Below are 27,986 nucleotides of genomic sequence, written 5' to 3'. Positions count from 1 at the left end.
GCCGTTTATGTCATTGGAGGGTGTAGATCCTATATTAGGGATGGGTGGAGGGGGCCACAATTTTACGTCAGAGCTACTAGGGGGCCAAATAGGACTGGACACTTCCTAACCAGATTAAATATGGATACAAATCTGTTTTAAAGTACATGAACTGTATTTTTGCTCAAACGCACATAAAAGATCGACTTCTCAGCTGCAAAGGCTTTGAAGCAAACAAAAATAACCACATACTTTAATCAAAGGGCTCTTTTGCATAAAAGAAAAATCCCATTCAAAGATGGCACAAAACTACCGAAGAGCTAAGAATTCATTTTGTGCATGTTTTCACCCAAATTGACTCACTCTATATTTTCGCACTACTGTCCTGCATGTCATTCCAAATCTCCAAATAGGCTGTGAAGCAGATATGCTAACCACTAGGCAACTGTGTTGCCTGTATTATAATTTGTATTTTTAGTAAGAAACAATACGCTACTTTAAAACAAGTCAAATGATACATTTCTGAAATCTACTCTGAATACTTGACTGTGTCGACAAAAATGTTTCCGGCCGGCGTCACCTCAGCATTTCACGCAAAACGTCCTCATTCGTTTAACAGGGAACGTGTGTGCTCGCGTTCGCGTGCACGCGCGCGCGTCCATTGTTTGCATGGGGCGGGGCTTGGTGACGGCGAAGCGGTTGCAGCGGAGCGAACGTGAACGGCACTCGCGGAGGATGAATCAGACGAGAGAGAGAGCAGTCTCGTCGCGGGGGACACACTTCTATTTCACACATCCTTCCTCGCAATTAAGGATCTGATTAACATTCATCCGTGGGCAGATTGCTGCCACTTTGCACTCGTATAGTGGCTTCATTTTCGCCGTCATCTGCTTATCTCCGGCCAGACGTCTGACAGCCTCACACACACGCACACACACACACACACGCCGGCTTGTCAGCGAGGAGAGAGAGAAAAAAAAAATCCAAATAAGACAGGAAGAATATATATTTGTGTGGACACACCTTGAGGAGGACTGCCCTGTTTCCACTCCAATCAGTATGGATGACGACAATCACGGTAAGGATGTTTTTCCTCCTTTCCCACTCGCTCCCTGGCATGGATGGACGCTTATGTGTACATCCATGCACTAATGAAATAAAAATAATTGCACCTTTATACAAAAACAGCTGCTTCCCCCCTGCAGGTAATCCAATGTCCTTGCTCAAATCATGTGACCACGCTTGCTCCTTTCAAAACAAAAATATTAATTTATCCACATTTCCCTCCCTAAATCTGTTTGAAGCCCTTGTTGCAAAGGTTGAAAGTCTCTCTCTCTCTCTCTCCCACAATCTTCCATTTGAAGTCTACAAACTGGGTGGAATTGATAAGATAAATGGATGGCAGTCAGACAAACAAGCTCTTTCTTCCTTTGTAGTTGGGTGATGAAATCCAGTGCTACCGAATGTCACCTGATGATAACTGAGGATTAAACAAATAGTACTGAGAAAAGTGTGTCAAGCAAATCAGTTGCTTTCGCTAGCTACACTCACGTGCCAACGCATTAGGAGACTTTCGTAACCAATTTGTGTTATGTATTTATTGGTGATGCCGAGTTTTGAACTTTAGAACAGCATTGGCGCATAATGGAACTTTCAGTATAGTAATTTAATTTAATTTAAAATACTCGCTCTCTCGCTGCATTAAAATTTTTGAAATAAGATAAAGTATCAGTCAGGTATCATTATCCTTGAAAACTTGAAGCCCAACAAAAAAACGCTTAGAATTGACTATAGACGCCAGAAGATGGCAGCAAATCACTTTTTTTTTATATTAGGAAAAGCTCAACGATGCTCCTCCCATCACTTCGACATAGCTTAATATTAGACATGGCTTCGACCTGAGTACAAAACAGAAACTTGGTGAGTTTTTCAGCGACTAACGGCGGATAGGTTCCGCCCCCAAAAGTCCTTAAATGCCAAATTGCAAATATACAGTTTCAGTCGATCAATAAATAACACATTTATTTTTATTTCCGATGTGTACGATTCACATGAACTAAACTCAATTTTCAAAGCATTTTTGATTGACTCTTGATTTTACTAACTCCATTCTTTCATATTTAAAGACAAATTTACGCATACATTTCTATAAAATAACACATTATTAGGATTGCTGAGGCTTGCAGCAAGTCAAATGAATGCTGTTAAAAATATTTTTGCCTCCATTTGCCTTTTTTGCACTGCTGCCTGTGTCACGTTGACCACAACCACTGCCATCCGTCTGTCTCGCTTATCACACGTGCAAGCGTATCCTCCATCAGATAATCCCAACCACCTTGAACGCAAACGTAAACAGGCTCTGGCCTGATAACAGTTTGTCGGTTGAACTGTGAGAGACTACCAAGAGCTGACAGGCATCATCATGCCCCCCCCACCCCAATCCTCAAACCCAATCTGGATGTATAGTAAAAAAAATTAATTTAGGTCCGCATCAGACTCATTTCATTAAGCCTAACCATACTTAGGTTTAAAGATGCATGGGGAAATGGCCCGTTGCTCATTAAAACCAAGTGGCATTTATGGTCTTGGTTGTCTTTACAATGTTGGATGCTCAGTGAGATTAAATGTAGCAGCAAGCGACCATTGAATGCATAAAAATCTGGATGTTTGTGGGTTTAAAACAAATTCATTATTAAGTATTTAATCAGGAGTTGAACTGGACCACCATAACTCCCCCATTGAATCTTAATTCTTTGGTTCCTATTTTCATGCCCAGCGCAATTCCAAGAGTTGTCCTTCTTTTGGTTTTGGTTTGGTTCTTTTGCTTGACTAGCACAGATGGAATAGACGTGGGACGGAATGCGGCCGACTCACGGCCGATCAACGCGGCTCCCCTCTTTCCCATTAAAATCAGGGCGGTCAGAGCGCACACAGTGCTTGACATTGCGGGAGCAGAAATGTAAATCCATGTAAACTTAAAGTAGTTCTTTGGCACCGTGAAGCCACAAGATGCCATGATTTATGGTTGCCGTAACGACGATGTGGCTCGTGAAGTTTGACAACCCTCGATGTGGCATATCGCTGTGCACGCTTAATGTTATTAATCCACGCGCCTACCATTATAGAGGAGCTGCAAACTGCTTTATCTGTTTGCGAATGCGGAACTCCAAGCTCTGACGTGCGTGCCAAACTGTACTTAAAAAAAACCCACTCCACGTAACTATAAATGTACACCCTTGCAGTCAGTGTCGATCATGTGACGGGCTGTCAGAGAGCGCCGAGACATGCTGTTTGTGATCAGACTGGAAACAGCCCCGGCGCCGAATGAATTATTCAGATAACTTACCATAAATGTTAAACTAATGGGGAGCGCCGCCTGACTCGCACTCGGGCTGCTCGCACGGTCACCGCTGCACACGTCACTTAACATTGCTCACATGCACACACCTTCATTCCAGGGTATCGCGCGGAGGGTGGGCGTCGCCAGGCCGATAAGTTTGTCACCAACCCGAGAGAGGAGCCTGTCAGATGAGAGCAGATACACGACAATATGTCACATTCCTGCGCATCTCCGTGCCAGATTGAATTCTATCCTATTCACATGCGCATCGCACTTTTGCGTATTTGTCAGGCGCCGCTGCTGGCGTTGCAGGCTGCTTTCGTGCAGCACTGCCAGCAGATGCGTTTTAACACTTGCGTGTATGTGTGTTTTGTGCATTTGGCACTATTTATACATATATGGTTGGAGGAAGTGCGCAAACTGTGCAACATATGCTCAGATGTGAGAACAGACAGATAGGACTGTATAGCATCAATTCACCAGACTCGTTTGAATGATTTGGGCGGGCTGAAAAGCTGAATCTGGTTGCCATTTTGTTGTTGTGTCGAAGTTGAAGTAAAAACTGATGGGTCAAAAGTAACCACATTTTGGTCAAAAATTAGACTGACGCACTACTTGGGTCAATTTGACCCAACTTTCTGGGTTGTTTTATATAAAACAAGGTATATTTTGTCCAACGCAACCCCAAAAATTGATTGTTTTGATACAAAACATGCCAAAGTTAGGTTAAATTGGCCCAAGTAGTAGGTCGGTCCAATTTTTCAGCCAAATTGGGTTATTTTTGACATAGCAGTTTTAAGGGTGTAGGTAACACTACGGACTTTGCAAATGGGGATCAGGGCTCAAGTCCCAGTCAGAGCAGGTAACATTCAGTTGAGACCCGAGGTCCTCATCCGTGATCAAAATGGGTGCACCCTTAAAAACTCCGCAATTTTTGGTTAAAAAAATGGACCGTTGGGTCAATTTGACCCAACTTTGGGTTGTTTTGCATCAAAGCAACACAATTGTTGGGGTTGTTTGTACAAACAACCTAGAAAGTTGGGTCAAATGAACCCAAGTAGCGGGTTGGTTTAAATTTTTACCAAAACTTGTGTTATTTTTTGACCCAGCGTTTTTAAGAGTGTGGGTTCACTTCAGGAAGGGCATCCAGTGTTAAAACTGTGACAAACATATTGTGCAAGTGATTCACTGGACAACCACTGACAGTTGAAAGTTTCTTCTTCTGCTTAGAAAATGTTTGTAATAAAAAAACAAAAACATTTTTTAACCACAGCTATACTGATAACCTGGCAACCGATTTCTTGGTAGCTTTAACTCATCAATATAGGTGATTTTTACCCCTTGTTGGATCAAAATCTTGACCCAATGTATTGGGTCAAATCCTCAACCCAATGTGCTGGATATAAATAACCCCGCATCATTTGGCTCAGTCTCTTTTGGACCCAGTACTGGGTATGCGATTCCACATAATTTGGCTTACTTTTAGAACTGTAACCAATATGCACTTTGTACTAAAATATCCACAATACTCAACTTTATATTCAACTTTTTTTAGTACATTTATCAGGCTTGAATTCAATGCACTTTGAGTTATAAAGAGAAAACAAAAACAAAATTGTCTTTTCGGCCACCATTTAGGAATTTTGTGAGGCCAGCAGTATTTTTGAAGAGTATGTCTCGGTTTGCCAAATTTCATGCTTGTGTTTCTATTTGAGCACTTCTTTCTTCTCCAGTATTTAATTTATACAAATGAAAAACCAGCCAGGGCACCTCCCCATGTTGTGTTAGTACTAGCGTCTAACATGCATTTTTATTTACCGCAAATAAAAAGTAAATGAGCTCCACAGTAAAAACAACGCAATTATCCCTTAAGGGGTGTCATGCTGTCGATAGACAGTCATGTGGTCCTGGGAAGGAAGAAGTGCACAATCCTCCTGCACTTCGGCCTGCGTTTTGTGATCAATTCTTATTTATACGTGGAATAAAACCATCAACTGCTCTGATGTGTTTTATTTGTGCTGACGACTGGCCTCGGTCGTTTTGTATTTACGGCGTTTCCTGAAAAGAACTGCTGCAGTTTACATAAAGCACAAGCAACGTTGCGGGTGGGTAAGCAATTCATGAATGTGTTTTTATCTTACAGCTGGACGGAGAAATGGAAAAGGACCACAAATTCGTTGGGTTTTGGTTGCCTTTTATTGGTGTTTGATCACTCAGACAAACACTGATTTGATGTTTGTTTATTCTGCCCCGTTTGTTGTTTTTGGGTACAAAAATGAGATTTCCAGTTTCACAGATCAATTGATTTCTGTTTACTTGGGGTGTGATTAGCAACTGAAGAGCTGTTTTGTCTGGAAGTGCCTTTTAATGGTGTACTTAGCCATGTGCACATTTTTGCTGCTTTCCTTGCTGCGTTTTTTTTTTTTTTTTTTAAGTCAGACATTGAAACTGCTGGGAAAAAAAAGTCAACCGAAGGCAGCTTTTGTAAAAAGCCTGAATCCACTCACTGTGTGTGTGACTTCTTGGCATCTAGCACTGCGCCTCTGAGGGAATTATTGGGTTGGAAGGGGAAGTCGTGTGATTAGGGTACGCTCTTTTGTTGTGGCTGTAGGCGCAGTGTGTGGGATGGCACCAGTCAGTCACTTGGGGCAGCTCGAAATTGGACTGACTGCGGGAGAAAAGCTGGATGGCAGAAAATGACAATTTGACTGCCGTTTTGTTAAATCAAGTAAAAAAAATTTTTATATAGTCCCTAGAGGAGAAGCGGCAGTAAAACAGTTGACGAGGCATTGTATGTAAAAAAAGAAATAAAAACAACATTTTGAACATATCATTGAACAAACTCCAAATTGGCAGATTAATCGCTACAACATCACAATGAGTTTCAGGCGCTCGGTAACAATAGCTCAAACAAAGGGAGCCAAAGGAATCTATAACTCTCCGAGACAAAGCACTCAAGTAATGAATTCAGTCTTGTGACCCGACCGTCTTTGTTTTCAAGTTGAAGTCTTTTTGGGGAAATAAAAACTCTTGATTTCCTGTTAATGTCTGTTGTTGGCCCGGCTGCAGGGAAGAAAAATACTTTGCTATAAAAGCATTGAGCCAGATTGAATTCACCCCGTCCAAAATGTCTTGCAGTCTGTCTTAAAACAAAATATGTCTCCTTTGTGCGCCTGCAAAGATTGACTACACAACAACCTTAGCCCAGTTGCGTTGTTTAAAGGCTTAAGAGCAGATTTTTGTAAAGACCGAGAATTGCTTTTGACTGCCGAGATTACAAGGTTTGTGGGGCAACAGTAGAAGATTAAATATACTGTATGTTATGGCACATGCTCCGTGCCGAACGCACCGACCCAGATAGTAACGGCGAGTAAATGCGCCCGAGAGTGAGTGGGAGCTTGTAAAAGACATTTTACTATTAAGAGCTGAGAGAGGAGAGACTACATATGGAGCTGATTAGGAGAAAGACTGCGAAAGCTTCCCCGCATGTTCCCATCACCATGGTAGTAGTGTGTGTAAATGTGTGTGTAGGTGGATGGGATGGGTTCGCGAGCGAGGCAACACTCAACAGAGACGTAGTCTCTCGTGGATTTTGTTGCTCGGCGAAAGGAGAAGCTCTTCAAAGTCCGTGCGGAAAAGGCACTGCAAAAAATTGACGAGAATAGCACCGAGTAGCGTACAGAACTCCGTTCAGGTGAGAATCCTTGATGTGCGACTCCAGCTCTACCTGCTGGAGCTGGTCGTCATTTGAACCCAATGCAAGTGGACTGTAACAGTGAAAAGTACATTGTGGCCCCGCTAATCTTGCAGCCATGGCCAGAACTCTGCGGCCAATAGCAAAAATCTGCAAGTAACTGACGCCACCCGTTAAAAGGTTCATACACAGTAAATTTTACTCTGAAAAAGACGATATTCGGTCGCAGTCCAAACACAGTCAACTTTACACTCGGAAGAGAGTAAAATATTGTGTATAATAAATGTAAAAAAAAAGAAGTAAAAGTCACTCAAGGGTTCAGGAACAATCTCACAACCTTTAGCATGGGAGGCGGCCACTCTATCACTTGAGTTATGCCATGCTTACTGTTAGATAACATTGCTGGTGTGTCCAAAAGGAGATCAAAAATGGTCGGAGGTAAGGATTCCACCTGACACCAGCGATGTGCTGACACACAATAGGACTGGCATGGTTCAACTGGTTTAAATTTTTTTTTAAATAGTTTACTCTCTTCCAAGTGTAAAGTTTACTCTTAGTTCAGACTGGGACCAAACATAGTCTTTTTAGAATGTTTTAAGTGAACTCTATGAAATTTACTGTGTAGCTGTCTAAATGTGACAAGAGAGCGGGAAAGCACTATTTTTTGTCTAACTGAAGCTCCTCAATTCACTTCAGGATACCTGCTTGGAACTGACATGCCATAAGATGGAAGAAAAGCTGTTAATCAAAGACAGTTGTAGATTTCCAGCTGACCATACAAAACACAGTGTTTCGATTCCAGACTCTTTTCTTTTTTTCTTGGCTGTTTTACTTGTAATGGAGAACCGCACTAACACCCAGCTCATTTTTTAACTTAATAAAACACCCTGGCGCGCATTTATTTAATTTCCTGCACTTTCTTCATGTTCAAGTCCATGTTTTTATTCTTCTCTGTGACAATGTTTGCACATTTGCATTAAACGTGACTCGTCCTATGCAGAAGACAGATGAAGCACGGGTCACCCCGAAGGTCGTACAAGGGATGTCAGCTGTACATCCTGTAAAGCCAAAGACAATATCGGAGAACTCGTCTGCCGTAGTTGGCAAATGCATTTCAAAATTGCTTTTCAAGCTGGATACACATCGCAATAATGTTCGGCGAGCTTATCAGGCGGATTATTACATTCATTCTGCTTCCTGTCCGTCACCTGACTGACGCCTGGAGCAGGCAGCAGAGGTGTGTGTCAGGAAATGATCCTTCACGTGTCAGCGTGGCGCCGCGTCACATCTATGCTTTTTGTTTGCCGTCGCTAGGAATCATGACATCAGTTTGAAAAAGCTCACTGGATGCAATAATAAACTGTTAAACGCAATGCCTCAAGTAGAGTCTAAATCCTGCATGGTCACCAATGAATGAACCACAGCGGAGATGTTTGGACTGACCCTAACCCTGTCCAGATGCTAGAAGAAGAAAAAAAACATCAGTGTGTTTCGTTCTCAGGCCGATCAAAATCCTCACACGATGATGATTTTGGCCTGCCAACATACGACGGCAAAACCTCTCAGATCCTACCATGGATTCCAATATATTATCATAGCGCTGATGCTGAGCAGATGTGTGATCGAATGAGGACATCATGTGCGGACCACCCCCATTGCAAATGCGTTCTCAGCAGGAGGTCCCCATCCCCAAAAACTGCAGATTAACCCGAGCAATCAGCTTCTTTTGAGCCCCGTATCCTCTGTGAGGTAGTTAAAACTAACACTAGAAGCTCCCCGAATCTTTCCTCTCACGCAAACTTGGGAGAGAGCTGCTGCTTCTGGGTGGATGACTCAAATAGACGCAGTACCATGTAATGTCAGGAGAGTCAATGCATTATAATGATTTTTGAATATACTGCGCTGTACATCTGATTTATTGCTACGATTAGGTTTGGTGCCTGCAGCCAAACGATGGCTCAAATGAATGAAATTAAAATTAAATTATGGTATTTCAGTTCATTTCAATGGAGAAAATAGTAAAGTAACTCCACCCCTTGCTCTTCTGCCTTCTCTCTATGATGTGCGTGCACTCATGGCTGACGACGAGGCGCTCTTAGAAGCCACGCCAGCCTGACACCCCATTCTAAATTCAGTTTGTCAAGTTGACCTCTTAAAAAAGAAATACATGAATTATTTAAAAACAAAACAAAATCTCTGCTGTCTTCTCATGCACACACTCATGGCTGACAACGAGGCGCTCTAAAGTGGTCACAACAGAATATTCTCTAAAGGGAAGATGCATTTTGGGAGTAGTTGCATAACTGCGCGCTACATTTGCGCAAGATATCCACTCATGCAAATGAAGGCGCTCAAGTTTTTTTGTTTTTTTTATTTGGGGATGGGGCAACTCATGCTGGACTTGAAATTTGGTGCCATCTTAGCCACGGCCCTTCAAAAACACACACACACACATACATACCATCAAGGAAAGCATTTTTCCACGTTTTCAGCAATTATCTTCAAATATAAAATATTGAAAATGTCATCTTTTATAATGGAAAAAAACCCTGAATCAACAAATTAACAGCCAATAAAACAGTTAGTACAAGAAGCAATATTTGTATGCACACCTAAGATTTATATTCGATTCCCTCTTCAGCCCTTGCTCCATCATTGACAGCATTGCAAGTCTATGAATAACTTCCATTTCCTCCATTATGATGACAGCCCATCATTTTTTTGCTACGTGGCACCAGGCCCAAACACTCCCGAGTAGCACACAACGCCAAACAGCCTATCCGCTGCTCCACGTGCTTCCTTTTATCCAAAGTAGGTTAGAATCGGGCAGCTGCAACATCTGCGTATAGGCCGCCCATACATCACACTTCCGCTCATATTGGGGCTTTGAGAGGAATGGGGATGGGGAGGGGGGGAGTGAGCGGGATTAATGCCAGCTGGCCTTCCAGCATGTGTATGTCTCACCACATGTCTGTCTGTCTGTCTATACGTCATGTGTTGTAATGTGAATGCTTATACAATGGGAGGCAATGAGGGGGAAGTGGTGGGTTTTAGATTAGAGACCCACTTGTTTGCTGTACTGCCAAGCAAAGCAACAGGGGTCATCTTTTTTTTTTTTAGCATTACAGTACATTAAGTCGCTACATAAAGCCAGGGAACCATGGCTAAATCCACTCCCTGTCACACAGCAGCCCGCGTTAAGTGAGCGTGGGATTTTCACTCTCTTCGAGCTCCATGTGCTGGATAACAAATGTTTCCCAACCTTTACTAGGCCAAGGCACATGCTGGATTTTATATAAGAAAACTCTCACAGAATACCACCAAACAAGAATGTTGCAATAGGTATTATTATTATTATTATTATTATTATTATTATTATTATTATTATTATTATTATTATTATTATTATTATTACATACTAGGGCCTGTTGATAAATTGGCCGGTCAATTTAATCATCCCATACTAGCACTTTTTAAATTGGCAAATACCGGCAAATTTTTCTTTTTTTTAGAAACATGTTAACACATTCCATCCATGCATCCATCCATCCATCCATTATCTGGAATAAGACAAAGATAATGACATTCACCCACCTCACTCCTTTATTAATGATTTTTAATTAATCAGCTGATTTATCTTTTTTTTTCTTTTTTTTTGCTAAACATCGTAATCAGGCTAAAAAAAATTGAGATTGTTTTGCGTTAAATCATCTTTCCCCATTGAAATGAATGGAAATGCCATTAGTCTGTTCTACCCCCCCCCCACGTCAAAAAACTAAATTGTATTTGTAATACGCTTTTTAATAAGGAAATTAGCACTCTTTATAACGGAATGTGAGAGTTCGGCTGTGAGCTGTGGTCGACAGAAGCTCTCCTTGCGTGAGTGTGCTCTATGCGTTTTACTGTTTAAGAATTGGATGAAAAGCGCATCTGTGATTTTGGCCCTGTGAGGGCATTGCAGATATCTGCGATAATTGTATCTTCTTCTATCTATTGGGAAAAAAAATATGTAATTATTTTGCTTGTCACAATACGTTGGTGGCATAGATAGATGAACACATTTTTTGGACTGTAACTAATAATGTTCTAACCAATTAAGTGAAACTGAAATCCCTGCATGATTGCTGCTGTTGGCTTTGAAGGCAAGTTAAGAAAGTGAAGATTTGGGCGCATTCATTTAAATGAAAGCAGTTAAAGCCAGTGGGTGGTTTGGTTTCGTTGGGGGGCAGTTGTTCGCTTCGGGTGCACAGAGAGGCAGGGGATTTACTCCTAAAAGTAGATTTAGGGGGATTTGTTTTTGAGGGGGGTTGTGGGTGAGATTACGATGGGAGCCTCTTGTGTGGTTGGACACATGATGGATGTTAAATCTTCTGGGCTCTCTCAACCCACTGTTACAGTTTTTACAGCTATAAAATGGATTAAGTAATAATTGAATTCTTTATTGCAAATTACATACAACATCATATAATGATAACCGAATTTTAAGGAACAAAGATATGAAGCTCACAGTGGTATGAATTTTAGTATATTATCAATAAAGTAGGCCCGTATTGGCGGTATTGTAATTCCCGCGCCTTCTTCTCCGCTTCCCGAAGAAACCCAATTAAGAAATGAGTCATGGAAGGTCACCGATGAAAGTGTGTTAAAAATGGAATTGGCAGGCCACCTCTGCGGAAAAGCCCCTTCCACCATTTGCAAACAAGATTATCCACTGGCGCAAAGATGCGAGTGCTGATTGTACAGTCGAGTTTATGAGTTTGGAGAGACCAATAAGATCCGGCGGGGCATAAGAGGCCTGAGTTGGAGGATAATGGAAGCAGTCGGATAACAATGGCGGTGGTCTTTTACGACATGGAGCAATGTCTACCGTTCATTAGATTTGGAATGAATCAAGACTGTAATCATGCATGTTGTGCCGTTGCTGTCGTGAGTAGACATTAGCTCATTAGCTAATGTAGGGCCTCCGGGCACATCATCAGTATAAATAATCGCCAAAAGACATATTTTTTTCCATGTTTTGCTGCTTGATTACTGTTACAGTTTACATTCCTGCCTAAATGGATGTGATTGTTGGAATACCGAATATTATGCGAGCCCACTATAGACAACGAAATACGTTCACGAGACTTCCTATCATGCACAGGATAGCAAGCTAGGATACAAGTGCAAGACTCAAAGACAGTTAACGTTTAGCACAAGGCAAAGTGAATTCAACTCACGTCACAATAAGCAGCAGTTTTGCTGATAGTGAAGAATTTTTCAAAAAAGATGTTCCAAGCTGTTTACTTACTGATACAGTTCAAATTTACTATCAAGCTAAACATAAAACAAAGAGAAATACCTGTTTTGTTTTGTAAACAAGCAAAAAAAAAACCTGCCTTAGCAATGCCCCCGCTAAATTAATGCTAACACATAATAGAAAATGCCATTGACGGGCTAATGATTAGCATCTATAGTTGCTGTTTTATAACCCTTTGAGCGATGGATATTTGAACACAATGTTCGACATAGACACAAAATAATACAGTAACAATACTCACAGCCATATATTCTTTATCCTCTCCGAAAAATTACCAATATTATTGCACCATACTGATAATTAATTGGTCCAGGTGGCCAACCAGTCACATCAGGTGGAGAAGCACAACAAATTGAAATGAAGCATTAAATCACGATGTACAAACTGATCATTATTATTATTATTATTACATTTTATTTTATTACTACATCCTTTTATAAAATACTTTTTTATTATAGAGTGCTATTTTTTTGCTTCTTTTTTTCCCCCCGGAAGAGGCCAGAACAGATTAATGGCACTTCTATTTATTTTAATGGGGAAATATGATTTGAGATATAAGTATGGTCCTGGAACAACTTCTACCGATATTGTACAGTATCTGCCTGATTTAATTGAGCAGGCCAGAAACATCTGCACAAAGTTGGAGCAGAAGACCCCCCCCCCCCACTCCCCAAACTATGAGCAGCATTGACATTTTCTTGATTATGATCCCTTAATTGGCTTTTAATATCCTCCACACTCGTAGTATAGTTGCACAAGTGCCGTCGGTAACAACCACTGATTAACATCTCTATTTTCCTTCCCTCTGTCGCGGTGCTTTGACAGCAGATGGGAATAAAAACGAAATATGGCCCTAAAGTTAAGACGTGTTAAACGCAGGTCCCACACAGGAAATCCCACAGCTGTTTACCCCCCGCAGTTTCCCTGACTCTAAATACAGTGTTTCAGGAATACGGTCAATGAGGTCATTGAAACGTGTGGCAACTCTTCTCCTAATAAGCTGTGAAGTAAAAGTGGGATGAATGCTTTCCTCTGAGCTGAGTGACCTTGTTTTGCTTATTTTGAGGGAGTGATGAAAACTGGTGATATATTTTTTTTTTTCTATATCAGCTCCCTCCCCAACATTTAGGCGATATTAGCCGTGCGGAGAGATTTGTGCCGCTTTTGCCTCATGAAGCGAGATCAAGCATAAGGTCATTCTTTTTTTTTTACCCTGAAACATGATTACTTTTCCTCAAGTGACCCAAAAGACGCAAAAATGAAAAACATTTAAATGCGTCATTCAAGAGTTGTACACTGAGGCTCTTTTGGGTCAATGTTTCAATGTTAAATCAAGGGAAATGGTGGTAACTGGGAAATTTTACATTGAGAATGTCCAAAAAGTAATGCAATCGGTAGGCCTTTTTATTTTCTTTATGTATGTATATTTTATTTACTCATTTGTATTGTTCATTTTCTTTATTTATTTATTCATTTATTTTTAAAAAAAGATAAAGGGGGGCAAAACATCTGCCCCTAATCAACACTAAATGAATGACAGCTACGGTCAAGGTACAACATAACAGCTTTACTAAATTACAAGTAAATTCAATATCGTAATTAATTGATTCTGACTTGTGACATACTGATTTTTGTTTACGGCTGTTTATTGTAACACAGATAAATTAATTGCTTGTGTTTGTTGAAAAATGTATACATAGGAAGAGAACCTTGAAAAAAGAATCACATATTAAATCACAATCGCGATATTAAAGGGGGAAAAAAATAGCAATTTGATTTTTCAGAATCGTTCAATGCCTAATCGGCAGGTTCACCATTTACAATGTTCTTGACTTGGGTCCATAACATATTATGAGTGCCTGACAAATGAACAGCGTGCAGGATTAATTGAGGCAGTGATGTTATTTTCCTCCCCAACATGTCGGCGATATTAGCCCTGCGGAGAGATTTCTACCACGTTAGCCTAATGAAGCAAGATCAAACATACTTAATGTGCCTTCGTAGGATGGATCGGGATAAAGAAGTGACGCGTCCGTTCTGCTCTCTCGTATTTTTCCTGGAGCTGGCAGTTAAAATCGCAGAATCCAGTGTCGTAGAAAGCTAATCTGGATTGGTTTTATTAATAGAATTATCCCCTCGGGCCAAGTGGAGAAGGAGGAGTGGGCCAAGTCACTTTGAAGTGGATTAATTAAAACCCTGTCTCTCTCTTTGCCGAGTTAATTAAGAGTGAAGATATCGCCCCGTGATGCGCCTGGCGCCGTCGAAACGAGGTGAAACAGTCAGTGAAGCAGCAGCGATTGGCAGCAAAACACTTTTTTTTTTGGTCATGTTTTGCTGATCATTCGCAGCTCCGAGGTGCCAGATTGGATTCTCTTTTCCCTCGACTTGATGCGATCCCTCCATTTGCCTTGTGATCTTGGTGTGTTGTCGCCCGTGCGCACGGGAGGATGTGAACTGTGTACAAATGCGTGTGCGCTTACGCTGTGTTTTCTCCCATCATGTGTTTCAGTTCCCGAGGATCTTTCCCTGGAGGAGAGGGATGAGCTGTGCAACATCCGGCGCAGGAAAAAAGAGCTACTCGACGACATTGAGGTGTGCGCGAAACTCTGCGACGGTTTACGTTATTTTTGCAACAGGTCACAAATTTGTTTACGATCCAATACGTTGACGTTGAAGTAAAATATTCGTAGGGGTAATTTTGGGCGACTGAAATGGCTCAGTAGGTAAAACTACTGATGTTGGGCGCAGGGATCGGGCTTCAAGTCCTGCACCCTTAAAACTGCTAGGTCAAAAATAACCCAATTTCGGTAAAAATAATAATAATAATTGGACCAATCTGCTGCTTGGGTAAATTTGGCAAACTTTTTTCTTTTTTTTTCTTTTTTTTTACAAAACAACCTTTTTTGTACAAAATAACTTACAAATTGGGATGTTTTGATGTAAAACAACCCAATGTTGGGTCAAATTGACCCAAGTAGCAGGTCGGTCCAATTTTTTACCAAAATTGGGTTATTTTTGACCCAGCAGTTTTAAGGTTGTGGTCAGCGGTGACCCCAAACTGAGGGAAGTTACTTAGTCTTAGAAAATGATGGTAATAACATTAATATTTTTTTTTCATTTTCACTGCTGTATTGATAATCCGGCAACCCATTTCTTGATAGCCTTATCGGGTAATTTTTACCCCCTTCAAAATCTTGACCCAACATGCTGGGTCCGATTCTCAACCCAAAGCAGTTGGTATAACCGCATTGGCTCAGTCCCTTCTGGACTCAGTGCTGGGCTCGCTATTTCACACGATTTGGATTACTTTTGACCCAACAGTAATCAATAAGAGTGTATTGATCAAACATTACAGTCTACCCCCGCTACATGTCTTTCGTAGAAATAATTTTGCTAAATAAAAGTACAATATTACGAATTTGGCTCTTTCTTTCTTTTTTTTTCAAATTACATTGCAACTCATTTTCATCAATATTTCCGGCACGCAGAGGTTGAAGTTTGAGATCGCCGAGGTCATGACAGAAATTGAGCAGCTGACATGTGTTGGCGAGAGGTAAGATGCGCAAGACGAGGTCAAGTTTCCATTTCAGTTATTGTAACTGCAGTATATTAGAGTTGTAGCTCCGCCTATTTGCTAATTGTCCATGTCAAACAAATCTTCCAGCAAAACATCCCAGAGAAACAAACAGATCGCAATGGGCAGGAAGAAATTCAACATGGACCCTAAAAAGGTACTTTTCTTCTTCGTCTTCTTCTTCTTCGCTGCCCGCACCTTTTCATCTTCCTCAGAGCCGCCAGTGAACCTTGAAATGGTTGATGTTAGCTCTTTGAGAGGGATTCACCCCCCTCTGTTCTCCCTCCCCCTTTCTCCAGGGAATCCAGTTCCTACTGGAGAACGACCTTCTTCAGCACACTCCAGAAGACATTGCCCAGTTCCTTTATAAAGGCGAGGGTCTCAACAAGACTGTCATCGGAGACTACCTCGGCGAACGGTGAGACGGAGCATCCAGCTCCGTAGCTTACTTGACCACTTGTACTTAGCTCCAACGGTCTTATTGTCGCAACAATTTCTACGGACTGGCAAGTTTGCTTTTGGCCAATTTGACTAGTGCCATCTTGTTATTTCCCCATTTTTGGAAAGGTCCCAAAAGGGGTAGAATTGACAAGGGTGCAGATAGGTTGCCATGGTAGCCACTTTACAAGGTCACCACACACTTTTATGATCTAATGGTTTTACAGTACTGTACTCCAAATGGGACAAAAGCTAAGATCAGTTTTCATTCCATTATGGAATTCGCTACAGAATGGAATCAAAAACTAGAAATATGATGACATTCTTTTTTGGGCGGATAAACAATACATACAGTCGGTATCATCTTTCCTTTGTTCCAAGCAAAACCTCACACCCAGGCTGCTTGTCTGAGTTGAGACAATAATACACACATTGGGAAATAGTATGTGGTGATCCAACCGGGGGGGGGGGGGGGGGGGGGGGCACTGGTTGCCAAAAAGCTTCATTCGTGGGCCCTCATCAAAGGGACCACCTACCATACAAAAAAAATCAGAATGTGGCTTGACACTCTCTAATTATCAGTAATTGGGCTTTTGCATGGGTTAGAAGCCTGTCATTACACACCGAGGAGGGGAAACAGCAGGGAAGCAGAAACAACACACGGAATCACAGTAAGAGGCACAAGAAAATAAATGCAATCAATTTCAAATAATGCATTAAATAATCACATGGATGGGGGACTCTTAATTGGCGCAATCAAGGCCTGTATAGACTTTATATTGATGTTTCATATAACATTCTTTCGTCTCGATAATGAGATCATGAGGTTCAAACATTTCCCTCCGCAATTAACTCATTCACTCCCAGCCATTTTCACTGAAGCAATTCCCTTCGCTCCCGGCTGTGTTACTGGATTTTGACTGATTTTGAAAGGCCCAAAGAATATTGTGCTCTATTACTATAAAAAACATGGAACCAACCCCGCAAAAAAGATTAGAGAAAAAAAGTATATTTCTATCTGTTTCTGTTTTGCAGCAATTAGCATTAGCGTATAGCTAAGTTTAATCATGATTCACAAATCTGCTTCGAACTGTGGGTAAAACCGCTTGTTTTCGACATGGCCCTGGTTGATCTCTTCTACTCTGCTGCCACCCGCTGGCCGTTTTTGTAATAACTACCATAGCTTCAACCGTTTTGTGCAGTTGAGAGGCTGCTTCAAAGCCTTCCTGTATGCTCAAGCATAAAACAAACAAACATTTAAAACGTATAAATACGAATTTGGGACACTTAAACCATTTAACATAGAACGTATTTATAGGAGCAAATGAGTTAATCTGCCAATTTTTCTCCCTCTGTAATAAAGTTATCAAAAAAATATAGTAATAGTAGATCTGTTCGAATTATGCACTTTCCTTTGGGATTAATGTAAATGACTCAATAGCCTGATTTTGTCCGGCGTCAAACAACTCAAAACCTCCAGTTCAAATAGTTGAAGAATGTTACTGTATCAGAACTTTGCTTAAAAGATCAAACTCTGGCCCACAAAAAGACGATGGAGGATCGTGTAAGCGGGGGGACAGGTTTCAGCGCAGAACCCACCGACGGCCCAACAAACTGCAGTGTGTGTGGTTTTGGTTTTAGCTGTTTTTCATCAGTCCGGCACATGCGCCGAATACCTTGAGGGGGCTGGAAATGCAAAGCACAGGCCAGCTGTTTAAATTGCTTCCACATGCCACCGCTCAGCATCTTGTGCGAATAAATTAGTAATCATGACAGGAATGCTGAGGAAAGGCCCCATTTCAACACCTGTTTACTCGGCTGCGTATGGTTTGCGCTTTTTCTTTTCCGACATGGAATGCGTCTGCTCGTTCGCCAGGGACGACTTCAACATCAAGGTGCTGCAAGCGTTTGTGGAGCTGCACGAGTTTGCTGACCTCAACCTCGTCCAAGCGCTACGGTCAGCGAAAACAAATGTGTCGTTAAACGCATCCTGACAGCCCGTGACACCGGCGGGAATCAGCCCCTTACTTCCTGTCGGCCTTCCAGGCAGTTCCTGTGGAGTTTCCGTTTGCCGGGTGAAGCTCAGAAGATCGACCGCATGATGGAGGCCTTTGCGTCGCGCTACTGCCAGTGCAACCCCGGGGTCTTCCAGTCCACAGGTCAGACACACTGAAATTATATGTTAGCTCTTTGGAATGGATCTGGATTTCCGCACTCATCGGCCACAATAATAACAATGAGATATGAGAAAGTGGCCCAACGTAACATATTGTGAGAAAGTTGAAGCATTGTGAATACCTTTCAGTCCAATACGCTGTAAAAACTGACAACAGGATGCACTATTAGCGAAGGCCATTTAGAACGGCCAGCTGTAAGAGTTGCTGTAACTGAAGCTCAATAAGGATCAAGCAGATTTAAGTAACATCACACAACATCACAGCTCCGCGCGGCAGATGAGGAAAGAGCCGCTACATCCATTATTCACAAAGACACGACCTGGCGGAGTGAGAACACAGTCCGGTAACTAACACAGTAAAAACAACAACAACACGCTAGTAAATATTTGAACATGTTTTATAGGGGGAGCGAGGTTGGTTTGTGCATACATGAGGCAAAACAAAATAATTGTCTATCTATCTATCTAATATTTGTTTCCCTTTTACTGAAAATGAATATCGGCTCCAAATATCGGTTATCCAGCCTCCTTCGCTACTACTAATCGGTATCGGTATCGGCCTTGAAAAGAAGCCCACGTCGGTCTATCTCTATTTCAGACACTTGCTACGTGCTGTCATTTGCGATCATCATGCTGAATACCAGCCTGCATAACCCCAACGTACGAGACAAGCCCCCCGTGGAGCGTTTCATCTCCATGAACAGAGGGATCAACGAAGGAGGAGACTTGCCGGAGGAGCTTCTCAGGGTGAGGATTTGGTTTTGGTACCACGGTGGCCTCCCCTTGTCATGAATTAACCTTTTCTTTGCAGTTTTCTACTCTGATTAACAGCCACCCCGCACCCCTTCCTTTTTCTGCAGAACCTTTACGACAGCATCAAAAACGAGCCATTCAAAATCCCGGAGGATGACGGGAATGATCTGACGCACACGTTCTTCAACCCCGACAGAGAAGGCTGGCTCCTAAAGCTTGGTATGTAAAAACAATTCGGGCAATTTGACCCGAAATTATCGATGAATTCGGCAAATCGCTCAACCCTACAAATCCAAAAATCATCTCTCCACTTTAGATAACAAACATGATTGGAAACTATTACTAGCAGTATTATTAAAGCATACATTAAAAAAAAAAGGGACAAAGGATCTTCTGGCTGGGGCATTTCATTTTTTACTATTGGAGACCACCCCACTTGTCAGATCATGTTTTAGAGAACGGACTTGAGGGGAATGCGTGCCCACATGCTGTGTCGCTGCTCAAGTAGAGAAATAATGGAGACCTTCTCCCCTTTTTATTATCCTGTCTCTCTGGTCCTGCCCTGCTGGCCTCACTAACTCCCACCACTCCCCCACCTCGTCACCCCCCCCCCCCCCCCACTTCCTCTGCATTCTCTGGCGCTTGCTTTTTAGTCCCCGGCCAGCAGCACTTGCCAGATCAGCAAGTTAGGTCTGGCTTTTTTTTTTTTCCATCACTGAATTCCATTTTCATTTGAACTGCATCAGAGGGGACGCCGCTTGGTTTGGGATTGTGTCGGATGAATGAATTGCTCCGTTTTCCTGTCACTGGTGCCAGTTCAGTATGACAAATACGATCACAGCGCGGGATAGCAGGACTGAGCATCCTGCTGTGTTTCAATCTATCAGCGAGTGTCCAGTGGCAACCAGTAGATTGCAGTTATTCACATTCAACAGTTGTCAACTGCCACCAGAATTGGATTCATAATAAAAAAAAAAGTGAAAGGCCAGTACAGTATTTTTCAAGGCAGGAAAATACATTTCAATTATAATTCATTGGAAACATGCTGTATTTACAAGTTTTGGTTGCGCTTGTGAAACCGACAGCCAGGGCAGACTTTTATTCATATTAATAATGTTGATTTCACACCCGCCGAAAAATCTGGGTCAAGTGAACATTACATATTGATTGCATCAGTTTAACGGCTGCTTGGTGCAGTCTGCGGCAGACATGTTACAGGCTGTGCATAGCGCTAAGCCATAATGTCGTTTTGTATTATGCAGGTTAATTACATCACTGAATATCCTCTAATCCAAATAATCTACTTTTGTTAGACGATGCAGGCAGATGGCGGGATTGTGCGCCTTGACAAAAGGATATTTCCTTTAAGAGGAGAAAGGCAACTCGGCACTTTTTGCCTCCAAGTCTGTTCCATTATATAGCGATTATTTGCCAGCCTGACCTGGTATGCAAAAAAATAATAAAGGGCTGGGCTGCTTTTTATATTATCAGAACTACAAGCCTTGACCTCAACTCCCATCAAACAACTTTGGAGTGTTCTATACATGATATGAGAACATTTCAGTTTGAATTGTGAAAGAATTTCAGTCGGATGTGTGAGAGGATTTTAGTATATTATTACAATTTCAGAATTTTTTAAATTTTAATATATAAGCAAATTTCAGAATGGAATGTGAGAGAATTTCAATTTCAAATGTGTGACGGTGAGAGCATTTTAACATATATATTTATGGGGGATTTGAATATATTAAATGGGAGACATTTAATATAATGTGTGAGAACATTTTTAAATAAGAAAGCATTTCAATATAATGAGATAATATCAGTGTAGTGTGTGACAGAATTTCAACATTATATCCGTTATAACTAGTTAATAGATCATTAGTAAACCGTTAATGAGTTATTTACCAACAGTCAATGAGGAATAGTTGCAATTTAAGAATAATGTTCCAATAACATATATAAACTATTAACTGATACTCAACAGATCACTAGTAATTTACTAATTATTTTTTTATGATCTATTACTAATTTAGTAGATATAGTTATAAATCATTAATTATAACTCATTATCTAACAGTTTATTAATGAATTAACTATCTTAAAGCAGCATTGTAAATCCTTAAACTATTAACAAACAACACGTCCTTAATAATTCATTAATTAAAAGTTTACTAATGATCTATTAACTAGTTATAACAGATAGTTATTATTAAGTGTTAACGTATATTTTAAGAGAGCATTTTAGTATGGTGTGTATGAGCATTTCTGCATATTATATGAGACTATTTCAGTATATTAAAAATATAATTTCAATATATGAGAGTATTTCAATATGATGTTTGGGCATTTCATCTTATTATATGAGAGCATTTAAGCACATTAAAGAAGAGTATTGCATACATTATATGAGATCATGTAAGTATGAAATGTCAGAGCACTAATTATATTAAATGAGAGCATTCAAGTATCATGTGTGAGAGCATTTCAATGTACCGGTATTAGATTAGAGCATTTCAGGATATTGTGTGAGAGGATTCCCATTATGTGTGGGTTGGTGTTTTATTATGATGTGTGAGAGCATTTCAGCAGTGCGTGTGAGAGGTAATCGTGAATTATATCCCGGGTGACCTACTCAGCTGGAAATCATACTCGAACCCTTGTTCTCGTTTTTCACTGTGTGCAGGTGGCAGGGTGAAGACGTGGAAGAGGAGGTGGTTTATACTTACTGACAACTGCCTGTATTACTTTGAATACACAACCGTAAGTGCATATGCTTATATGTGACTCAATACGTACAGGATTAACCTATATGCAAATGTCTGTGGTCAAGCGTCACGTCACATCACATGTGATCCTTAAAATGATGAGGTGCAGAAATAATAATAAAGACTGGTTCCACTGGGGTTTGAACCCAGGACCTTCTGCGTGTAAAGCAGACGTGATAACCACTACACTACAGAACCAGATGAAAAGAAAAGATCAAAGACAATAGACACTAAAGGCATATAAATCACCTCCAATCGCTAATAGAGGCACTTACTTGCTAATGCGCGCACACATTAAGTTCCTCCACATGTTGAGTTGGTTCACAAGCATATCACGTTCCCCTTCATCTGACCAATAGCGTGGATTTTAAACATAGAGGGGCCAAAACATCCCTTATGAAAATTAAACTGCACTAAAAAAAAACTAGCCACCAGGGGGTGCGAGAACTGCACAAATGGAAACCAACCTGATTTATCATTAACAGGTGTGCTGCTTTTAATATTGTGACGATATTGTGGCAGTTATAATATCGTGATATTTCCGTTATCGTTACTTCTCTATTTATGAAATGGAACGCACAATCTGTAACAAATGAATGCGTGTAAAGCAGACGTGATAACCACGACACTATAGAACTACTCTTGATGCATTACTAGCATCGGGTGGAATGGTTGCATCTCCAAAACCAGGAAACCAAAAATATTGCATTGTCAAAGAGAGAACAAGATTAACACTTTAGATTGGTTAAACATCTATGTGGGGACCGGCCAATAGTGTTATAGATTTGTGACAAAATATGAAATTGACCAAATTTGGATATAGGAGGTTGGGCCTACACAAGTAAGGACACACACCTGAATCCAGGCTACTGGATTAGCAAAATGACTGAATCCAGGGCCAAAGGTTAGACATTGGTTCCACTGGGGATTGAACCCAGGATCTTCTGCGTGTAAAGCAGACGTGATGACCACTACACTATAGAACCACATATGGCAAACACACAACAATTAGTTGGCTTGTCTTATTCGAGCAGCGGCATTTAAAAAAAAAAAATAAATAGCTGACATGCAGTGTTAGGTCAAAAGGTTTTTTGCCTCCCAGCTTGGCTCTTTGACCGAACCTCTCGCCAACATCAACCCTCATGGGAAACATCTGCACGCTACACACCACACATCTGGGCCCGTGCAATGCTTCAACCTGCTGCATGTCACTACACACACTGCATTGTAAGAACAACCCCCTCACGCGGACACACACACGTACATGACTGAACATTCGCGTGTTAGATGGATACACACTCCCCTTCGTGTGCCCCCTCATTAGTAGCAAGATGACATGAAGGATGGAGGGCACTTCCTCGAGGTCCTCACGTCGAAGCACACACACACGCACACACACATCTGGCCCTATAATAGTGCAGGAGCAGGAGGCTAGAGAGCATAGGGTTACTTAGGTCTCCCTGGGGCACTGTCCCCTACGTGACCAGGATGAACAGGGAAAACACTTAAGTCGCCACCTCAAGGTGTCGCATCGACACCTTTTTCTCACCTCCGGTTGAAATGAGGAATTTGTACAGCAAATCCAATTCAACTTTATTAGAATAGTGTCATAGTAAATTTAATTCAAGGTAAATGACACATGATAGTATTTAGATCAATTGCAGAATTCAGTAGACCTAATTGTACATCCGTGTGTTGTATTTAGTATGACCTGTATATTGTTGGCACGCCCATTTTAATCGAGACAATGTTTGGGGGGATTTTTTGTAAAAAAAAATTAAAATAGGGTTTGTATTTACACTTCATTGCACTGTGAAAAAAAACAGTGTTTTTTTGGACAATTTTTTTTTTTAAACCGTCTATAAATGTATTTATTTTTTTCTTCCCTTTTTGCGTGTAAAAAATGCATGTTATTTTGTTGGTGTTAAAAAAATACAAAAAATGTTTTTTTAAAAAACATCCTGAGGAAAAAAGAAAAGAAAAAGAAAATACATGTTTTGCCCCCCACCCCCCCAAAAAAAGTTATGCTTTTTTTGTTGCTTAGAATGAAAATTTAAGATACAAATAATAATAATAATATTCAGAAGAAAAAGTTGCCATTTTTTCTCATAAGTTAGATACTACTTTTGTATACTCGAATCACTCCAAGATGCCACAAGATAACAGCAAAATAACATATTGGGTACATCGAGCCAGTCATCGCTCGGCCCAAATTTTTTGTCTTTAGTTGCAAGCTAAACATTTGGCGTGTGAGATAGCGGCAGCAAACTCACTCACCTCGCTTCACAACAAGCATCAGTTTGGCAGCTAGTGAACAATTCTTCGGGGGGGGGGGAAAGAGCTTCAGGCTGTTTATTGCCAGTCCCAGTTGAATTTTGCTGTCAAATTAAACACAAAACAACAAGAATTAAACGTTGTGTATTAACAAGGTCCACTAGCTTAATGCTAACACACAATGCGAAACACCATTGATGGGTTAATGTGACCGTCTTTTTTTTTGTGTGTGTATTCACGTATTTTACGCTCTGAATCACGATGCACTAACTGTTTAGTCATTTGCATTCTGTTTAATTATTTTATTGATGGCCAGGTAATGCTGATGTTTCATTCCAGGATAAAGAGCCACGTGGGATTATCCCCTTGGAGAACCTGAGTATCCGAGAAGTGGACGAGCCCAGGAAACCGGTAAATTCCTTACATTTTCTTACTTTGAGACCGATTTTCACATGGTCTTGGCTTTTTGATATGCCTACTAGAACTGCTTCGAGCTCTACAACCCCAACCACAAGGGCCAGGTCATCAAGGCCTGCAAAACAGAAGCGGACGGGCGCGTCGTGGAGGGCAACCACGTGGTTTACAGGATATCGGCCCCCACGCCCGAGGAGAAGGAGGAATGGATCAAATCCATCAAGTGAGCACGGCTGTGTTTGTGCGGATCCATTTACACACCGAGAAGGCACTTAGCCACATCCCATGTGTCGGCTTCTCATGGGTGACCTTGGCGATGAGTTGACACATGCGTGTGTGTGTGTGTGTGTGTGTGTGTGTGTGTGTGTGTGTGTGTGTGTGTGTGTGTGTGTGTGTGTGTGTGTGTGTGTGTGTGTGGCACGAATATCCAACACAAAGATACAATGGGAACACGCACACACACGCACACGCTGGTGACCGACCAGGAGTCTGTTTCTCACACTTCTACGCAGATAACACACAAGGTGACTTCTGCTTTGTCGGATAAGCTCACTTCCCTTTGATTAGTGCAAGCAAACACACGTGCACACACAAGCGGGTTTGATATCAGGAGCGGCCTAACTTATGTGCAACATTTGATTTGTAAACTGGACAAACGGGCCAAATCCTTTGTAAATAGTTAATTTGAGTAATACAATAATTCATGCTATTTACGGATGAATGGATCAAATAAACTTTATTTCTAAGTGTGGCGATGCAGCTGCATGTGGGGGTTTGAATCTCTGAATTCTGGCCTTCCTATGCGGAGTTTGCATGCTTGTATGGGTTTTTCCATGTACTCCAACTCACCCTTAATGTGACCCTAATGAGCACAAGTGCAATATAGAAAATGGATGGATGGCATTTCAGGACTCTAAATTTTATTACGGAACCCCAGTGTGCTCTAATGGTGCTACAATCCACTTAGCATTGACATGCATGTAAATGAAAACAGTGCCCCAAAGATGGAAATTTCACCTTCACAAAGCACAAACGCCACAAAGGTCAGATCTGAATAGAACATATTCTTTCATTAATAGGGCTCTTGCAGTGGCGCTTCCTTTTACATACAGTTTTTATATCGGATGTATCGTTACTTTGCTCAGTAATGTTTTCTCTCCAATCTTCCCAGAGCAAGCATCAGCAGAGATCCTTTCTACGACATGTTGGCCACCAGGAAGAGGAGGATAGCCAATAAGAAATAACCAAAGGCTTCTTTCAAAGTCTCTCCTTTGCATCACTGCCACGTCCGAGGTCAGCAGAATCAAACTTTCACCTGCGGATCAGCTCTGGGTTGAAAGCAATGAAGAACATTTTGGTGGGACACGTCTGGAAAGACTTTGGCTCCCTCTAGAGGATATTACAAGGAATGACATGTACTTCACTCAGCTGGAGGGTACCAAGCTCAACAATCCTTTCCCGTACTGATGGGAAGCCTCAAAAATAATTAATCAGCTGGTCTGATTTGTATATGCAAAGCGCACTGATTTACTCGTAGCTATAGACAAACACGCAACCCTAATACACTAAAAAAGGGTTAGGAATATTGTTTTTTGGGGTGAAATGTTAGGATGGACCTGAACAGAACTACAGTGCCCTAGCTTAATGCTAACGCAATGCGCAAAGATATGTTGCGGTGCTGTAACTTAACATTTTAAACATAATTTGGATATAAATGCATAAGACAAAACAACAAAAATCTAAACCAAAAATCTTAATGTTAGGAAAGCCGACTACCTGGACTCTCGAACTGTTTGGCTCCGTCTACTGTGACGTGACTGCAATGTAGTCAACCATAGAAGCGCCCTGATTGACGTACAAGGCGGCGGTAAATACAGTAATACAAAATACTGAATGTCCGTTGTCCTCTCTAACCAATATGGCTGTTTTTTGTTTTTGTTGTTTTACTTAAAACTGCTATCCCAAGACGGCAGGATGTGTTTTTAAAGAAAGTTTCGTTTTTCTTACCGACACCATTTTACACTTTTTCGGAAACACTTGGCATCAGCAACTATCGGCGAATACCCGGAAGTGCCTGCATGCTCGTCCTCAATTGAGAGATCACGCGAGAGGTATGCCTCGGAGGACGGGATTCTATTCTAGACTAGGGTTTTGTGTATCAAAACCACGAAAAGGGTGATTATCAGTCTTTATTTGTGAGGGTAAAAAAATAAAATAAAAACAGCAAATTAAGATCACCTGCAGAGAATTTTAGGTCCACCCTGAAATTCCACCTAAAAGTCGAATACTGCCTCAATTTATTTGTGACAGTGTACAATATTTGATTTGTGAAAAATACGCATTCCCATTGTTGGAATATTGCTTAGCAGATTGGGAATAATTTGCACTACTATATTACAATTATTTTGTGTCATTAGAGTAGCAACACAAGCTGCATAAACACATTTGAAGATCCAGCTTCGTGATTATTTTTGTAATTTATTTCCTTATTTTAACAAAATCACCAATTTTCAATCTGCATGTATATGATGTACATATATTTTGTTTTTATGTGTTAAGTGGCCATTCGTTGTTCAGTTCGACACTTTACAATCATGAAGATGTGTCTAAATAAAGATGCAAAATGATGGTGTGAGTGTAACAAAAAAACAATGCATTACATGATTTGGAGAAGAAAAATATTTGACCACTGAGCAGTTCTTTGGTTGTTTGATTTTTTTTACTTTTATGACTAGACCTTTGAAAAGAAGGTTACAAGCTTGCATTGATTTAAGTGCTTATTTACTGTATGGTGTACACATGGATATAACAATCTATTTGGTAAAAAATACAAAATTTGTAACCGAATAATTTTTTTTGTTGAATTCAGCACTTCCATCACTTTGCAACCATTCCAGTGCAGTTTTTCCACACACAAAGACAACAATACAATTTCTGACATTAACAAAATGTATTTTAAGGCATTTTACCTTGTACAATGTATAAATGCTGACATGCTAAATTAAATGAATAATACAAGTTTTCAACTTCTGTCAAAAAGTTGCAAAACAAAACACAATCCGTACTCATTGCTGACTGTAATTCAGAGAATATGAGCAGAATTAACAAGTTTGTCTAAAAACAAATAAAGCAAAACATCTATTTATAGTCCTGATACAGGAGTTTTATATATATATATATATATATATGTATGTATAAAAGTAACTGATAGTACAGTTCAAAAATTAAATTCACAGTATTCCTTATGACGCAAACTAGATTTTGTGCCCCCCCCCCC

General features: G+C 40.8%; 1 protein-coding gene, 1 long non-coding RNA gene and 2 other non-coding genes across 6 annotated transcripts; 1 reads left to right on the top strand and 3 right to left on the bottom strand.

Annotated features, from left to right (window-relative positions):
• Positions 1-41: 41 nt before the first annotated feature.
• LOC147156829 (uncharacterized) lies at positions 42-27,968 on the bottom strand. 2 transcript variants are annotated; one of them, XR_015091605.1, is made up of 4 exons: positions 26,486-27,968; positions 24,299-24,399; positions 3,427-3,500; positions 42-1,127 (listed from the first exon to the last, which is right to left on the bottom strand). It is a non-coding gene; the product is annotated as an uncharacterized LOC147156829 (long non-coding RNA). The 2 variants fall into 2 exon arrangements; XR_015091604.1 differs by lacking the exon at positions 42-1,127 and having other exon boundaries at positions 2,454-3,500.
• Positions 643-27,856, top strand: LOC147156830 (cytohesin-3-like). Of its 2 annotated transcripts, none has more exons than XM_086063998.1 (13): positions 643-1,057; positions 14,822-14,904; positions 15,801-15,865; positions 15,977-16,043; positions 16,186-16,304; positions 18,201-18,281; positions 18,371-18,483; positions 19,099-19,247; positions 19,361-19,472; positions 21,940-22,016; positions 24,635-24,706; positions 24,778-24,932; positions 25,881-27,856. In XM_086063998.1, the coding sequence occupies exons 1-13, from the start codon at positions 1,039-1,041 to the stop codon at positions 25,951-25,953; spliced, it is 1,185 nt and encodes a 394-aa protein (XP_085920124.1). In that variant the 5' UTR covers positions 643-1,038; the 3' UTR covers positions 25,954-27,856. The 2 variants fall into 2 exon arrangements, with proteins under 2 accessions (XP_085920124.1, XP_085920123.1); XM_086063997.1 differs by lacking the exon at positions 643-1,057 and adding an exon at positions 14,556-14,731.
• Positions 22,147-22,219, bottom strand: trnav-uac (transfer RNA valine (anticodon UAC)). The gene has a single exon. It is a non-coding gene; the product is annotated as a tRNA-Val (tRNA).
• trnav-uac (transfer RNA valine (anticodon UAC)) lies at positions 22,935-23,007 on the bottom strand. Its single transcript has one exon. It is a non-coding gene; the product is annotated as a tRNA-Val (tRNA).
• Positions 27,969-27,986: the final 18 nt, after the last annotated feature.

This window comes from Leptonotus elevatus, chromosome 20 (assembly GCF_054856555.1).
Source record: "Leptonotus elevatus isolate MCC_2025b chromosome 20, RoL_Lele_1.0, whole genome shotgun sequence".
Taxonomy (NCBI): domain Eukaryota; kingdom Metazoa; phylum Chordata; class Actinopteri; order Syngnathiformes; family Syngnathidae; genus Leptonotus; species Leptonotus elevatus.
Note: the sequence above shows the minus strand (reverse complement) of the source record. Positions and strands in the feature narration are given on the sequence as shown.